The 16,012-nt window shown below is 51.2% G+C and overlaps 1 protein-coding gene across 4 annotated transcripts in view; it reads right to left on the bottom strand.

Annotated features, from left to right (window-relative positions):
* Positions 1 to 16,012, bottom strand: part of LTBP2 (latent transforming growth factor beta binding protein 2) — a 72,270-nt gene that overhangs the window by 12,064 nt on the left and 44,194 nt on the right. For 3 of the 4 annotated variants that reach the window (XM_068192835.1, XM_068192837.1, XM_068192838.1), the window contains 13 exons: positions 12,875 to 12,949; positions 9,005 to 9,127; positions 8,368 to 8,532; positions 7,337 to 7,567; positions 6,778 to 6,800; positions 5,053 to 5,092; positions 4,552 to 4,638; positions 3,384 to 3,509; positions 3,067 to 3,195; positions 2,553 to 2,672; positions 1,485 to 1,604; positions 1,158 to 1,280; positions 834 to 959 (listed from right to left, as the gene is read on the bottom strand). In XM_068192835.1, coding sequence (XP_068048936.1) covers positions 834 to 959; positions 1,158 to 1,280; positions 1,485 to 1,604; positions 2,553 to 2,672; positions 3,067 to 3,195; positions 3,384 to 3,509; positions 4,552 to 4,638; positions 5,053 to 5,092; positions 6,778 to 6,800; positions 7,337 to 7,567; positions 8,368 to 8,532; positions 9,005 to 9,127; positions 12,875 to 12,949 — 1,488 coding nt within the window. The remainder of the gene's footprint in view (positions 1 to 833; positions 960 to 1,157; positions 1,281 to 1,484; positions 1,605 to 2,552; positions 2,673 to 3,066; positions 3,196 to 3,383; positions 3,510 to 4,551; positions 4,639 to 5,052; positions 5,093 to 6,777; positions 6,801 to 7,336; positions 7,568 to 8,367; positions 8,533 to 9,004; positions 9,128 to 12,874; positions 12,950 to 16,012) is intronic. The other variant, XM_068192836.1, reaches the window with a different exon arrangement.

Raw genomic sequence — 16,012 nt, 5'->3', positions numbered from 1 at the left:
GGGGGATCCTTCTGAAAGTCACATCAAAGACAAGATCTTCCATTTGCCAGCTACGTGCAGGCTGCAGGGCTCTGCAGTGCTCCAGAGATAAATTCTCAGCACGTGGCCATTCTTTAAACAAATACCTTTGCCAGCTCTGCCCTTTCCCTTCCCTTGCTCCAAACAGGGAATTTGCATCAAGCCATCTCAAGCCCAGGATATCACCCACAGTCAGCCATCAGAGATGGAGTTTTCCTGCTTGTGCTTGGGCAGTTGAGCTGTAAAGCTGGGACTGAGAACTCTCATGTCTCAGCACTGCAACCAACACAAATCAGTGCTGCTGTTAAGTCTCTGACAGCATACCTGGCACAGCAGAGACTTTGTTCTAAGCTTTCCCTTTTAAATACATCCAAGTTATATTAGGGGCTGGGGAAAAATTATGAAATCTGGGTGCTCACAGTCTCTCCATGGTCTGTGGACCCAAGGTTTCTCCTTCCATTGAAGACCTACTTTTGAAGTAGATGCACACAGTTCTGAACTAAAAGGCACACAACTCTGCCAATGTTTCCAGGCTTCCTGTACTCCTCTGGCCTTTGTCAGCATCTTCTAGATCATCATTGGTCCATGAGTCCTTCCCCCCATCCCTTTGCTGTGTGAGCAAAATCACCTTCCTGCTGCTCCAAGAGACATCTGCACGCAGCTTTCCATGCTCTCTGCTGAACAGGAAGCTAAAGAGCTGGAAAAGGATCCCGAGGCTAAAGAAGCCCTCCTGCTCCACCAATAACCCAGCTTTGGCAATGTCTCTTCCCTCATTTCCTCCAGCACCCACTCCTCTGTTCCTGGGGAAGGGATACCTTCACACATGCTGCCATCTCTGGAGACAGCATAGCCGGTGTCACAAGACATGCAGGAATAGGAGCCCTCAGTATTGAGGCAGAGTCCAGAGGGACAGGGGGCCCGGGCTGAGCATTCATCAATGTCTGCATAAACACAAAAGGGAGAATGGGATAAGAAGAAAAAATGCAGAGCAACCATGACCAGGGACACATGTGCTGGGGGAACCATCCAGCATGGTGGCCAGGACTCAGGGAGAGCCAAGTGCTTAGGGAGAGTCTAGGGAACCCTCTGGACTGAGTGTGTGACACTTCAGAGTGTCTGGACACATGGCTCCCTGGTACCTTGGCAGCTCTTCCCATCAGGTGCCACCTCGTAGCCCCGGTAGCAGGAACATCGGAAGGAGCCATCCAGGTTGACGCACTGTCCGTGAGCGCATGTCCCCTCCACAAGACACTCATCCACATCTGTGTGATACAGCAGAAGGCAACATGGCATGGGAGGGTGCTCAGGGCAGTCCCTCCACACAAGCTATGAGTGCAATATGCCCTGGCCAAACAGGCTGGCTGACTGCAGGAGAAGGATGCTGCCTGTGCCCCTGCTCTTTTTGAGGCTTACAGGGAGCGCTGCCGTGGCGGGCAAGGGTGCTGTCCAGAGCAGCAATTTCTCACCAATACATCTTCCGTTCCTGGGCTGGTAGCCAGCTGCACAGCTGACACACTTGTAGGATCCTAGTGTATTGACACATCTCCCACTGGGGCAAGAGCTGGGGTCCACGCACTCGTTGACATCTGCCAAGAAACACAGTTCTTTCAGGCTCCCAAAAGTAAACAATGCAGCAGTCTCCAATGTGACCTCTCCAGCTGGATCCTCAGAGTTTCCCTTCAGGGCACAGTGATACCCAATAAGAGTTGAGATGAGTTTGTTGGGGCTTAGACAAAATCTCTTACGGCCCCACCTATCCCTCAGGATCCTACACCCACATCTCAGGGCTGACATAAGTCAGCAGCTAAACTCACGGCCGCAGGGTGTTGCCAAGGCCAAGAATGTGCATGGGCAGAGAAAGGGATCAGAGAACATCTGTGCAGGGCCGTCTCATCAGGGCGTTTCATAACTATGATTAGGATGCAACCTCCAGCTCAGTTGTCCTTAAGGCAAGTGCTTTCTGGAGGCTGTGTGGGGAAAAGCAGCATTCTGTGCATGCCCTGTTTCCTAAAATAGCCTCCTAAAATAGCCTCCACTCTGTGATGGAGATGAGCTACTGAGAAAGGGAAATCTTTGATCAAGCATAACATACGTTGACAAGGGTGAAAGCTTTGAAGGGCCCAGGTCTTGCCATGTGAATGGGATGCAGTGGGGATGGGTGGCCTGAGTGTCTGCAGCCTGCTCTCTCTGCAGTCTACCTGCCAGCACGACAGTTTTGTGACAAAGCCAAGGTGGCATGAAAATATATTGGCATATCCTTCCATAATGGGAAGCTGGAATGGGCTAGTCATTGGGGAACTCCATGGAGAGATGGAAGAGAATCTTGAGAGAACTCCATTCCCTCTGCCCAGGAAAGCCTGTTCCTCCTGCAGTCAAAGGAGAGGACAGGCAGTCCTTGGGGAGGGCACAGGGCAGACAAATGTGGGGGTGTCCTACCTCCCTTACAGGAGACACAGAGTGATGAGAAAAGGAAGTGTTTAGCCATGCATAGGGTAGGTTGGACGGGTAGGGAAACTGGGAGCAGCAAGCTTTACCTTCACACTGTCCTCTGGGGCCCATGGCAAAGCCCTCCTTGCACTGGCAGTGGTAGGAGCCAGGTGTGTTGATGCATTGCTGTCCTCGGCAGATAGAAGGCTGCGTACATTCATCTCGGTCTGGCAACACACAGGGAGACAGTCCTGAGTCTTCCCCCACCAGTGTGAGGAAGGCTGGGTGCAGGAGAGGACCTGCTCCCCCTGCAGCAGGCTCTAGCCAAGGGATCTGTGCTGGGGCTCTCCTCTACCCCCACCCGCCCTAGCATCTTCCTAGCCATGAAGCAGTGATCAGGGCTGGCATCACAGACTCCTGCCTGGATCATCATGGACAAGGTCTTATCCCTGAGCAAGCAGGAGAGAGTGATTATGGATCAAGATGTCTATGGGCTGGCCTGTGGGAAGGAGGATGTGCAGGTATGCACATGTACGTGCACATTCATGAGAGAGCGTGAGGCTGAGAGAACAAAGAGGCCCTGGAGAGATGGCAGCTCTGTGTCAGGTGAACACTACTTACCCTCACAGCTTTGCTTGCCCACCGACACAGCTAGGGTGTACCCAGAGTAGCAGAGGCAGAAATAGGAGCCCACACTATTGATGCAGCGACCTTTTCCAGCACAAGGGTCTTTTAGACACTCATCTTCATCTACAACCAGGCAGGGAAGGAAGACCAGGAATCACCACCTTCTGCTTGCAGCCCCCTGCCAGCCCCGCAGTGCAGCAGTGGGCAGGGCCTCAGCCGAGCTGCCAGACCTTCCCCCAAGGGCCAGAAGGACTGAACGAGCTGTTGAGGCCCAGAAGGCTGAGCAGTCAAACCATCAATTGCCAACCTACCAATGCAGTGGAGGCGGCTGGGGTCCAAGGTGTAACCAGGGTGGCACAAGCAGCTATACCCCTCTGGGGTCAGAACACAAGCACCAGCTCCACAGGAAAGGGGTGAGGAGGCACAGCCGCTGACCCCTGCAAAGAGAGAGCACAGGGTTGGGAGCAGCACCAAAAGGGTGCATGGAATCTAGTGTCTGCTTTGGGTCCCCAGCACCATACCAGGAGGCTGCTTTTTCCCTTCTTGGAGAATGATGCTGAGCCTGCTCCTCTCCTTTTTCAGAGAGCCTGCACCGACGGGGCAGCAGGGGGGACACGGCAGACCCTGCCATCTCCTCCGGCTCCTGTGGCCTGAGCGGGCACACCCCAGTGCCGTATATTGCTCACCTGCACTGCAGCCCCATGCCTTAAACTAGAACTGGCAGCAGAGCCTGACACCTGTGATGGCGTTCCTTTTGGGGTGACAGCAGGGCCCCCCGCCTCGCGCCGCCCTGCTAAGCCGAGCACAGGCTGCAGTGAAGGGGCAGTGAGGCACCACACACCCCTCGGCATAAAGCCAGCCGGGGGGAGTGAGGGGGCAGCCCAACCCCAAACAAAAGGCTATTGAGGAAGACGCATTCCTCAGCAAGGTGCCTCCGCCAGGCCTGCTCCCCAAGGTGCTCCAGCCCCCGGCGCAGGGCAGGGACCACACTCTCAGACACTTAAGCAACCCTGGAACAACAGTACCCTTGTTTCCGGCGCAGTAAACAAGCCGCCCCGGGAGCCACATGCCTCCCCCTGCGCTCCCCCTTCCCGATGAGTCAGCTCAGCCACGGCAGGGGCGCGGGGCCAAAGCCACCGCAGCGGGTGCGTGATTCCCCTCGCTCGGCAGCACTGCTGCGCCCGGCAAGGGAGCTGCAGGCAGGGAGGGACTGAGATACAAGCGCTCTGTTCCCCATACAGCTTCGCTCTTGTGACTCCCCTGGCCGGCCAGGTTTCCCTGGCTGGCAGCAGCTGGGCCCAGGCTGGGACAAGAGCTGCAGGTCAGGGACTTTTCTTTGGGAAGTCAAAGGAGGCATTGGGGCAGATGAACAGACTGGTTGAGGGAGAGAGCCCCTGGGCAGAACTTAGGACATAATTTCACTGTAGTACCAGGCGAAGAGAGGCATGAAATCCTCATGACTGGTGGACATACACCCACCTGCTGGCACCTGTGTTGGAGCAGCAGCATCCCAGGTGGTAGTGGGGCCAGGCTGGTGAGGACCAAGCCAGAACTCCTCTTCCTCTGCTGTGGAAGAAGAGAGGTAAGTCAAGCTACCTGATCCCAGGCAGAGATGACCACCCAAGATTTACCTGTGCTGGCTGTCCTGGCAACCACAGCACCAAAAGAGAACATAGGAAGAGGCTGCAGGGTGGTTGCAACTCTATCATCTTACTATTTAACACAGCCTCCTTCATCTTGCTGGATATTCATCACCTCCTCACATTCCTATAGCCCCACATCAGCCACCCAGTGTGATGGGGTCCTCCATGCTGCCCACAGCCAGTCCAGCTAGGAGCCTGTCCTGCCCAGCACTGAGGGCTGTCATACAGAGAAGGGTGGCCCTCGGGGCACGGCCTGAGCTCCCAGTCTCCCCACTTTCCTCACTGCCCCATTCCCTTCCCCACACGTGCCTTGCCCTCCCACCAGCCCGGCACTCACCTCTGCGCACGGCAGGCTCTGCAGTGGCATCAGCAGTTCTCTGAGGGACAGAAACATAGGATTCTTGTGCGTGGAACTGGGATGCAGCACCCCTGTGACGTTTTCCCACCCACCTCCTGGCTCCTCTTTCTCCCCAGGACTGCCATCCTAGGAGGAGAAGCTGCCCCAGCTGGGTGCATTTGGCAGGGCCACTCTGTTCTGAGCACTGTCATCCTGGGCAAAACACAGCTTCAGGCCATGCCCCGAGGGCCACCCACAGAAGGGCTGTGGCAGGACACTGTGCAGGTGACACCAGGACACTGCTGCCAGGCAGGCACCTCCTCAAGGTGGCCAGGAAGGTCATCCAGGCATGGTAAATATTGCCACCGTCACCAGCAGCTCTGGAAGGCTGAGGACAGCTGCTGCTTTGACCTGCATCAACAGTGCCTGTCAAGGTGTTTTGTGCTAGAAGCTCTTTCTCAGCATCCCCTCCAGGCAAACCTATGGCTGCCAAAGGAAATGCTGGAGCACAACCTGAGTCCCAAGTCCCTGCTCCGTGAAGCTTTCCATAATGGATGAAGTAAACAGGCAACTGAACAATGTAAGTTCCAGATTTGACATTTGGATGCTTTGGTTCAAATTTCTGCCCTGTCTTGAGATTTCTCACATGTACTTGAGCCAAGTTACTTCATGTTTATGAAGCAGTGACAATGGTAGTACTGTCCCTTCCCTCAGAGGTGCTGCATATGTCTGAGGGATGAGCTGATATAGCAAGAGGGCACAGAGAGATATGCTCAGGAGAGATATGGCCAAACCTCTACTGACAGCACAGATTAAGAGGCACACATTTTTCAAGTGAGACTCAGATTAAATCACACAGCCCTAAGACAGCCTAGCAGAAAATCAGTCCCCAGGCTGCTTCCCCCCAGCACGGTGAATTCACACAGCCAGTGTTGGAGACTCCTGCCCTGACAGCTGCACTGGTGTTTCTGCTGCACCCACCTCAACACAAGGAGAGCTGGTTGTGAGCGGGGCTTGAGCAGGACACTGGGCTCCATGAGAGAAGCATGCCTAAATTTTACTACATCAGTTCCTCTTATCCTGATGCCCTATAGCCAGGCCAGTCTGACAGTGAGTGCCCACACCTCAGCTGTTTAAGTACAGCTGATATTAACTGAAGTTAGTGAAAGCAGAGCAACCTTGAATGTGCAGCAAAGACCAGAATTTCGAACCAAAATTCTCCTTGATGTCCTTTTATAGTGCGATAGATCCTTGCTGTAATTCGCCCTTTTGCTCTTTAGGACTGAGTTTATCATAGATAATCCCTCCCGTCTAGAGCTTCAATCCCTGTACGATGCAGTGTAGACATGGCTGGAGCCACAACTCATGCCTGCCTGGCTGAACAGTAAAAGAGTGTAAGCAGGAATAGAATCATAGAAGGTTTTGGGTTGGAAGGGACCTTAAAGATCATCTAGTTCCACCCCCTCCCCCCCTGCCGTGGGCACGGACACCTTCTACTAGACCAGGTTGCTCAGAGCCCCATGGTCTTGAAAACTTCTAGGGCTGGGGCATCCACAGCTTCTCTGGGCAATCAGTTCCAGTGACTCACCACCCTCACAGTAAAAACCTTCTTCCTAATATCTAATCTAAATCTCCACTCTTTTAGTTAATTTGTATGACATCCCCCTTCCAGCTCATCCAGCTACCATGGATGCATTCAGCTGTAGCAAGACAAAACTTACTCACCTGCACAGCAGGAGAAATTTCACCTGGAAAAGGAAACAGTGCATGATGAGTAGAGAGAAGACAGATCCGTATCCTCCTTAAACCCTGACTGCCCTAACTTCACCCCATCTCCAAGAGACTGCCATTCAGTCCCTCACGTTTGTCTACAAGAACTTGTTCCCAAAGCCAACACACCTGGACTCCTGTGCAGACCCCAGGAACAACTGCTCCAGCAAATACTGGCACAAGCAGTTGGTCACACTGCCTTCCAGCTGGGCTGGCCAGAAGCCCAAGGACTGGAGTACTAGGCTTGCCATGCAGGCCTGAGGTCCTGGTGGAGGAAGCCTGGCCAGTTAGCACCAACTGCAAAGATGCAGTTGCAGGAGCCTGAAACACTCAATCTTTCCTCCAAAGACTTGAAGACCTAGTGCCTCATGCCTCAGGAACACTACAGTCATACAGATGTAGGGAGCCCTTTGCAGCCAGAGGTCCATCCATTGTATATGGCAGGACCTGAGAAGTTTTCCACCCTTGCTAGGGGCCCAGATGGAGCAGCTTTAAGCAGTAGACCCCACACTACCCTGTCTTGCTGAGGTGCCAGGGTAGAGGAATGCCTCCAGGATGCTGCCATGCAGGCTGTCCTGCAGTTGCTGTCTCCTTGCTGTCCAGTCCAAAGTCCAGCTGCTGTTCTCCCCTTGCTCTTCTAAGCTGAGGGGCAACTCTTCTGTCTCTGCTTTCCTCATTGACAGTCGGATATCAGAGCTGGAGTAGGTGTAGCCATGTCCTGCTGGGCAAATTTCCTTGAAGGCCTCTGTGAAGGAAAATCAAATCAAAACTTTAGAAAGCAGAGGTTGGAGGCTGGTGGAGGGATCACCTGGTTTACCATTCCCTGACATGATAGTGGGGCAGTGGAATAAAGGAGTGAAGATGGGCAGGCATGTATGTGAGTGCAGGTGCCAGTTTCCCCAGTCCTATAATTTTCTGTAATTTCTAAGGGTTAAATTCTTAAGGAAACACATCTCAGTTGCAGTGGGTGGATGCTTCAAGCAGAAGGAATGCACTCGCAGAGCAGGATGGGTTTCTCACAGGCATTCCCAGACCCCCAAAATGAAATCCCTTGCCACGGTCAGTACTGCTAGAAAGAGATCATGCCACAGGAAGGTCCAACCTGAACAACGGAGCAGATAAAAGCAAACTGGGAGTACCTCAGCACTGAGCACTCTGCACAGCACTCAAGATACTCTGCACAAACCACCTGAACATTCTTCCGGTCCCTGAGGATTTTTGTGCTTTCCCTTCCACCCAATCCCATGCTGAGATACTCAAACTCATCCTCACCTGTCTTTCTTCCCAGCAAAAGATGTAGGACAGAAAAGGGCTGTTGAATAAAGCCAGGCACACACATGGCTGTGTTCTCCCTCTGGTGCAGGGTGGTTTCCCATCAGGGACTTCTCCATCTTCCCAGTATTATCCGGGTTTGCTTCCTGGGTTCTGTACCCATCTCACAGGACAGCATTTGCACTGCTCAGCTCTGGGTCCTGCAGCTGTCTGTGTTCAGGCAAACCCAAACCCCAGTCTAACCAGAACAGAACTGAAGCAGGCACACCTCACCTGAGCCGGGCATGGGGCACTCCTCGCAGTTCTCGCCCCAGCCCTTGCCGACGCGGCTGCAGCAGCAGATCTGCTGGGTGATGCGGTGCGAGAGGGGGAAGGTGCACATGCCTCCGGCTGCCGAGCGGTAACACAGCCCCTGCTCCATCGACACCGCTTTGTCCGCTGAAACACAACAGCCGTGTCAGTGCCGGAGGTGCCCCGAGCTCTCCAAAGAGAGAATGGGGGACACTCAGCTCTCCCCCTTGGCTCTTTCTCTGCTTTGCCTCCCAGCCTGCCCAAGGGCTGCCCTTGTCTTCTCTACAGGACACCCCCTGGCCATCAACCAGGCCATAAGCCATTGGGCCTTCCCTCCAACAGTGTCATCCCCAAGAAAATCCAGCTCATGTGGGAGTTCTCTCATCTCAGGGGGCTGTGTCCTCTGCTGCCACACCACATGCACAATCCCTTCAGCCTCTTCAGGGACCATGCAATGTCCATGGAGAATGACAATGCATGATTGGGACCCATTCTGCACACAAGTGCAGCCCAACTCAGGTGCACTCAAAGGAGATGTGAAGCATGCTGTGGCTTCCACTCAGCCATGGGGTCCTGCTCAGGTCCCTCCCCAGACTGAGGGGTTCCCTGGAGCACTTACAGATGCAATGGCTACGGGATGGGTCTAGCATGGTTCCAGGCTTGCAGGTACAACGGAAACTGCCACGGGTGTTCATACACTCAGCATCTTTGCAGAGGCCCTGCATCAAGCACTCATTGATATCTGTGGACAGAAGAGAACCTTGTGAGATGTGAAGAAGCTGAGGGTGAACTAAACTCCCTACCCAGTGCCTCCCATTCAGGTGCTGCAAACCAAACGGGTTTCAGCTGGGCTGGTGTCCAAGGCAGCCTCTACACCAAGCAGCACAGTGGGGACCTCTGTGGTGACAGTAGTCCGACATCTCCAAAGCTTGCTTGCTGCAGCTGCAGGATGGCTTGTGGATGATTGCCCTGCTTTTTGGTCCTTATGGAAAACAGATGTGGCCCTATGGTAAGCCACTCTGTCAGGGTCACTATTATCATGGTTGTTTGCAAGCCAGGAATGGTGAGTCCTTTCTCCCAATTCCTGGTACTGCTTCCATAGAACTATCATCCACAGAGGATCCTTGTTGAGAAACTCAGTGCCAGCATGCAGGAAGGGCATTGACAGATCCCATCCAGAGGTAGAGGGGTAGTGAGCCAAACTGTGGCTCACTGCGCCTTCTTCTAAGAACAGGATGAGCAAGTATGAAGTCACCACATTCAAGCTCTACCTCAAGTTCTGCCTCTGCCCCTGACTCAGCACTCATCAGACATGGTCTTTGGGAAGGAAGCTGGGTTTATCCTAGGGGAACACCACTGGGCTCATCTATTTAGCCTGTAGTAAAGGCTTTCCTACAGCACCATGTAAGAATGTATGAGCTAAGCCAGAGAAGACTGGGATTGGCAAAAAGTGCATTAAGGGGAGCTGAGGGCAGTTTTCAGATGGACAGTAAGGAGGAAGGTGTCCTCATGGAACAATGTAGCCTTCTATCTTCACTAAAGAGCGTGGCCCAGAACAGTCAGAATGCTGATGAAATGTGCTGTGTCAGGAGGCACAAGCAGTGCAGGAAGAGCAGAGCAGCAGGAAGAGCAGAGCAGCAGGACTGGGAGCAGCCTCAGCACCACGCTGAGAAAAAACACAGGAACACATATTGCAAGCTAAAAGGTGAAAGCCATCAGTGAGAGGGTTTGGGGCCCGCTCACTGCTCACAGGACAGCTCTGAGCTGCCAAGACCAAGAAATACCAACATGATGCTAGGCCAAAGACACAGGGCAGTTCCAGTGCCAGTGTACATGGCCCTGGTGAGACTTCAAGTGCCCTCAGAGCACCCAGTGGTGCCCTAGGGACTGTTTCAACATGGATGGGGTCCAAGACTCAGGAACAGCTTTCCCAGCACTGCCTTATTCCTCAGAGCCAAAGCACTACTGCTTGGTGGAGGGGGCTATCTTGTGAGACACACAGCCAGCAATGACAGCTGAAGTTCATTCTTAATGACCTAGAGGTCCTCACCAGTCCTGTGCTCTAAAACTACTCCATTCATCCCACCAGCTGCTCCATACACAGTTGAGACATACGAGGGCTATGAAGACCAGGCCAGAAGTTGAGTCAATCAGGGGTACCAATGCTACAGGGATCTGCAGGAGGACAGGGAGGAGTAGGATTTAGCTGCACAATGTAGTGTTTCCTGCTCTGTACCAAGCACAGGACAGAGTTAATGAGAACAACCGGTGACCAACCCCAAGTATGCTGGGAACCCCACTCAGAAAAGATAATAGAGCTCTCTGGAGGAGCCTCATGGCTCATCCCTGTCACTCCACAGCATGGTCAGAGTGTTATATCATTCTGACAGACCAACGAGACAAAGTGTTTGACTCCGTATGAACAAAGAGATTGAAGGGATTAGAGCAATGAGAGGACAAAACAAACAAGCACCAAAGGCTAGGCTTTATATCCTTAATGTAAAATAGGGCCACATCCCTCTATTCTGCTGTCAGCCACAGTGGAAGTCCCCACTGGGAATAAAAGCAGGCAGGTATGCTCAGAGCTACACACTCCTACCCCCTGCAGCAAGTCAGGGCTAGGGCTAGCCCACAAGGAGAGGCCTCAGGGACCACAAACTGAGATCCATGTGCTGCCTCAGCTGCTTTTTCCCATGCCACACAAGCCTGCCAGTGCTCCTCAGAAACAGCCACACTGAGTCAGGCAGCCTGTGGGGGAAAGGTGCAGGATGGTTTACCCCAGTGCTTGGTCAGCAGAAAGGACTCAGGTCAGCAACAGACACCAAATATACTTATGGACACCAAGGTGCCAGAGTGTGTCATGTGCAGTGACTGCTCTGCATGCACACCTCCCTATCCCTGAGCCTCCAAGACCTCTTTTCCTCATGTCTAGAAGCCAAATTATCTCTTCCTGCTAGTCCCAGCAGCACTGGGAGGATCCTTGGCTGGGTCTGACAGGCACTCAGCTCAGACTCCTTGTAGCCTTGTTCTGCTCAATAGGATGCAGCAAGGAAAGGAAAGGAGATACTGCAAAGGTGAACCATTTCTTCCTCTGTTGGAAGGCACCAGAGAAAACCCTTTCTTGTCCATACTGAACAGAGGAAAGTAGGCTTCTGCCAGGGTCCTCCTCCAGTCACAGTTCTTTAGCAATAGCCCACAAAGCCAGGTAGTCTCCCCTCCTACCTGGGCTGGCAAAAGAAGACCCCATGTAGCCTCTCCTACATCTGTCCACCAAATTGCTCACTCTGGACCTTAATGTGAGGTGCTAAGGCTTCCTGACACACATTCTGCTGCAACAGTAGAGATGGGAATAGCACCTTGAAGCAGTAGTGTCTGAAGAACAGAATTTCTCCAGTCCAGCTTACAAAGGAGCATCCAGAGGCACAAATCTCTGGTTCATGCTTTTTCCTGTGCAAAAACATCTCCCTAGCCAAATCCACACTGTCATCTCCCTCTGCTCCTCCCTGATCCACAAGGGACGGAAATCCAGAGCAGGCACTGCTTTGTTCCTCCAACTTGTATTTGATGTCTCTGGGTAGCTCCTCATAATCACAGTGCTGTCTGTGGCCACATAAGGGATGAGATCTGAGCACCAAGCTGAATAGTTGTTCTGTTGTTAAAAGTTCTCCCTCAGGACAATGTGGGGAGGTTGAATCATTAATTAAGTAAGCATGGTGGAAAGTCCCAGCTAAAAGAGATGAGTCATTGGACTGCCAGCCCTGGCATCTGCATCTCAGCAGATGCTCCTTGCTGCATCTGTGAGATGACACCTCTCGGCTTATCGGGATCACAAGAAGGGAACAATAAAATTCCTCTTTAGTCAGAGGACAGAAAAACACAAGCAGTGTAGGTCCAAGAAATGCTAAATAAACATGAACCAGTGAGACAAGGGGAGAGATCGGTGCCTTCCTCATATGGAACTGAGGGACCACAGAAGTGAGAAATTAATCGATCCTGGCAGCATGGGGCAGGCAGGGGAGCAGGCAGCATGAACAAGTGACAGTCAGAACAGAAGGCATCACTTTTATGGCACTCTTCCACTTGTAAATGTTCAAAGTGGCACTCTTCTGCTTGTAAATGAACAAATAATCAATCTGATAACCTTCACAAATATTTTTAGGAAACAGAATTTCTGTTGCTTCAGACCACGGAAGAAGTGTTTTTACACTCACACTTAGCATAAACACAGGTCCTTACTGGGTCAGTAGGACTTAACAGGGGAGTTTTCTTGTACTGGCCTAACTATGTGCTCATTGTGCTTGTCAGCGGAGTCATGTAGTCCTGTGTTACTTGGTTTTCTTTCATTCTTGATGAGAACATGGAGATTTTTATAAACCACATTCTTTGCAGACCTATAACAGGGATTTAGATAAATGTATTTTGTGTAGATAATTTTAACTCTAACAGTGGATATGAGAAGGAGAGAGACAGATGAAAGTAGCATCCTTACCTTGGCAGTGGCTCCGGTTCAGCCTTTTGTATCCCTGGGGACACTCCACCTGTCCATTCTCCATCACAGGGTGTGCTGGGAAAAAAAGCAAACAGTGTGGGACACTGGCAGTAGAGCCAGCCACCAGTGTCCTCCCTTCTCTGCCTTCCTTCCCTGCCTCTGATGAGTCCCAGGGCAGAGGGAAAGGTAAAAGCAGCCACGTTATTAATGCAGTGTCTTCTGCTTCTTGGCAAATGCCAAACTGGTGACCCAGAGGTGCTGCCTGTGTCTCATATCTACCACTGTGTCACTTTGTCTCCTTCTAGGTCAGTTTGGATAGCCAGGTGACACATGACAAGGGAGATCAGAGTGAAAGGAATGGCTGAAATCCTTGACATGCTGCTGAAATAACAACTCAGGCCCTGTTTGTTACATTTCTTTTTATACTGCATGTGATTTCCTGCCCCAATCCCTCTAATCAAAGAAAAATTCAGATTTCTGCTTTAAATAGTTTTGTGGGTTTCAAAATGTTCTGTAACACGCACAATTAAACTTCTCCAAATGTTTTAAAGGCAAGTAAAATGTGGCCCATAAATTCCTAGGAAGTCACATTTAGGCACTGAATTTTGGAAAAGGGAATCTGAGTGGATGGGTTGAGAAGTGAGTAAGAACGGGGTGGGGTAGGAAGAAGGGTACTTTGCCTAAGGTTGGGATTTTCCCAGGGTGGGGTTTCTTTTAAATTTTCTGGATCTTTTCCTTGGGAACAAGGAGTGCATGCAACAGCTAAGTGACTGCCCAGCCATATTCCAACAACTCTTGATTTCTCCTGCCTGTCATCAGTAGCTCACTCCTTGGTGTCATACGTAGAAAGCCCTCCATGGCAATAGTCATATCGAGGGTCTGGCAGATTCCTTACACATTGCAACTTCAAGAACCAGGGACAAATTGACACCATCCTTACCGCAGGAGATGCTTGGCAAGACCCTGCAAAGTTCAAGACCACAAAGAAAGCCTGCAAAATTTAAGAACACATTCTGGGGCCAGAGAGCAGGCATGCCCATAACTCTTTATCCTGAACACTTGAACTCTATAAAGCAATTTAAAGCCATTCTTGGACAATTCTTCTAAGGCAAAAGTTAGAGATCAGCCTCCTAAGATATAGGTGCTTAGGAAATAAAAGACAGGAGAACACATCATTCATTACCAGCCTGTACCAGGAAGGAGAACAGAAAACCTGGTTTTCTCAGGTATATTAAATGAAGCTACAAGGTTTTCCATGTCTGCATTGATCCTCAGCAGTTGAGTGAATGACAAAGACAAAAAAAAATCTATCTTCTACAGTTTACTCATTAATTGTAGGCAGCAGGTGCTAACAAATATCTGGATGTTAGGGATGAGAGAGCTCCTGGTGATAGTGGGAATCCCTGGGTACCTTTCCAACCTTCTGGGAAGGTAAAAAACCTCTGGCTTATGGGTTCCAGGTTCAGTATGCCAGTGGGATTTCAAGTCCTCCCACAGCATAGCTTGTGGGCTCGGGGCTGCAGGCCGCTGACAGGCATTAGCTGTGCTTGCAAGCATCTGTCAACCTCAGCACAATGTGATAACAGACTTTCAAATGAAGCACCATTGTTATGTTCAAACTCTCTGAGCAGAAGCCAAGCATACTGGAGATCAAACAGTGATGACGTGTCAGAGCCATGCTCCCCCCCTGAAAAGTTTGCAGAGAAACAGATTCTGCAGCATTCCTCCAACAGATGATGCTGGGGAGAGGGAAAGGCAGAAAATGCCAGTGGTGGGCAGATGAGTTGCACCTCTGTGTCTGTGCCACCTTGTTTGGAGAAACCTCTCTACTTAGCAAATCACTTGTGAGGCTACGGATAATCATCTTAACTCTGCAAAGAAACACATGTTCCCTGGAAAGAATAATTGTAATGTGAGCAGATCTCTCTGTACCAAGAGGGAAACCAAGAGAGTTTTGAAGTATTGGATGGAGGCTGTCAGGATCTGTCCACAAGGGAAGACAGTGTGTGGTTGCAGGAGGAGATAAGCTATTAACTCTTAGCTTTGTGCTTGGTTTCTTGAATAGAGGACTATTTCCTTCCACAAGCTCAGATGTTGCTGGATGACAACAGAGATGGCCAAAACCTCCTGAAAAAAACAGCCTAGGACACCTAGGTTTCCTGCAAAGGGGATTAGCATCCAACCTTCTCTCATGCAGCTGGAAGGAGGCTATTCCTCTGGAACCCACCAAAAGGAAAAAGCTAATCTGATGATCAAAGAGGGCAGAAATCTGTCACATCCAGAGCTGAGGAGGCCCCAGTCTCCTGTGTCTGTCTACACTCTCTCCAAGAAGGGTTCTCCCAGAGCCTGAGGCTAGGGATGGAGCAGCTGAGTTGCATCTGTCAGGCAGAGAGATTTCAGGCTTGCTGAGGGCAGGAAGCCCTGGTTCCTGATTCAAGAGGGTGCTTTCAGAACCTTGCCTCCTGGGCATTTCAGCCCTAAGGACACTGTGCCAAACCAATGTGGTCACCAGGTAGCTGCACATTAGGAGTCCCTCTTGGCTCTCCTCATTGCTTCCTCTAGCTCTCTGCAAGCTCTGCAGGCACCAGGCATCCCTGTCAGGGCTGGGCTCATACAAAGGAGCATGCATGCAATAAGCTTACAGGCTCAGAAAGGAGGTGAGCGTGAAGCAGCCACAGCCCAGGACTCCCACCAGCATCTTTGTCCCCAGCTAGAAAAATATTCAACTAGATCATAATATGAAAGGAAATGAATATATGGAAATTGGGCAGAGGGATTTTGTCACCTAGCAGGATAATCTTTAAGCCATTAGGCCGATTTTTCACCCCTTCCTGGGAGAAGAGATTTTACCCAATAGCCCTGGCCCCCCAAACACTGTCTGGAGAAGCTCAGGGTGGTGGTGAAGTGGAAAACTTCTCCTAGTGTTGGTAGGCACAAGGGTATGAAGTGAGACAATGTTTATTGGATGAAATATTACATTACATTAGTCCATACAATATGACTCTGTTAAAAGGGGAAGAAGCAAGCCTGTGGCCAGATGAGAAGTGAGGAAATGCCCATTTCCTGAAAGCTAGCCCATTTATTTTGACTCTTTCCATCTACCATACTAAAGATACCAACTCACTGAGAAACCTTGAG

This window comes from Anomalospiza imberbis, chromosome 6 (assembly GCF_031753505.1).
Source record: "Anomalospiza imberbis isolate Cuckoo-Finch-1a 21T00152 chromosome 6, ASM3175350v1, whole genome shotgun sequence".
In the NCBI taxonomy this organism is placed as follows: Eukaryota; Metazoa; Chordata; class Aves; order Passeriformes; family Viduidae; genus Anomalospiza; species Anomalospiza imberbis.
Note: the sequence above shows the minus strand (reverse complement) of the source record. Positions and strands in the feature narration are given on the sequence as shown.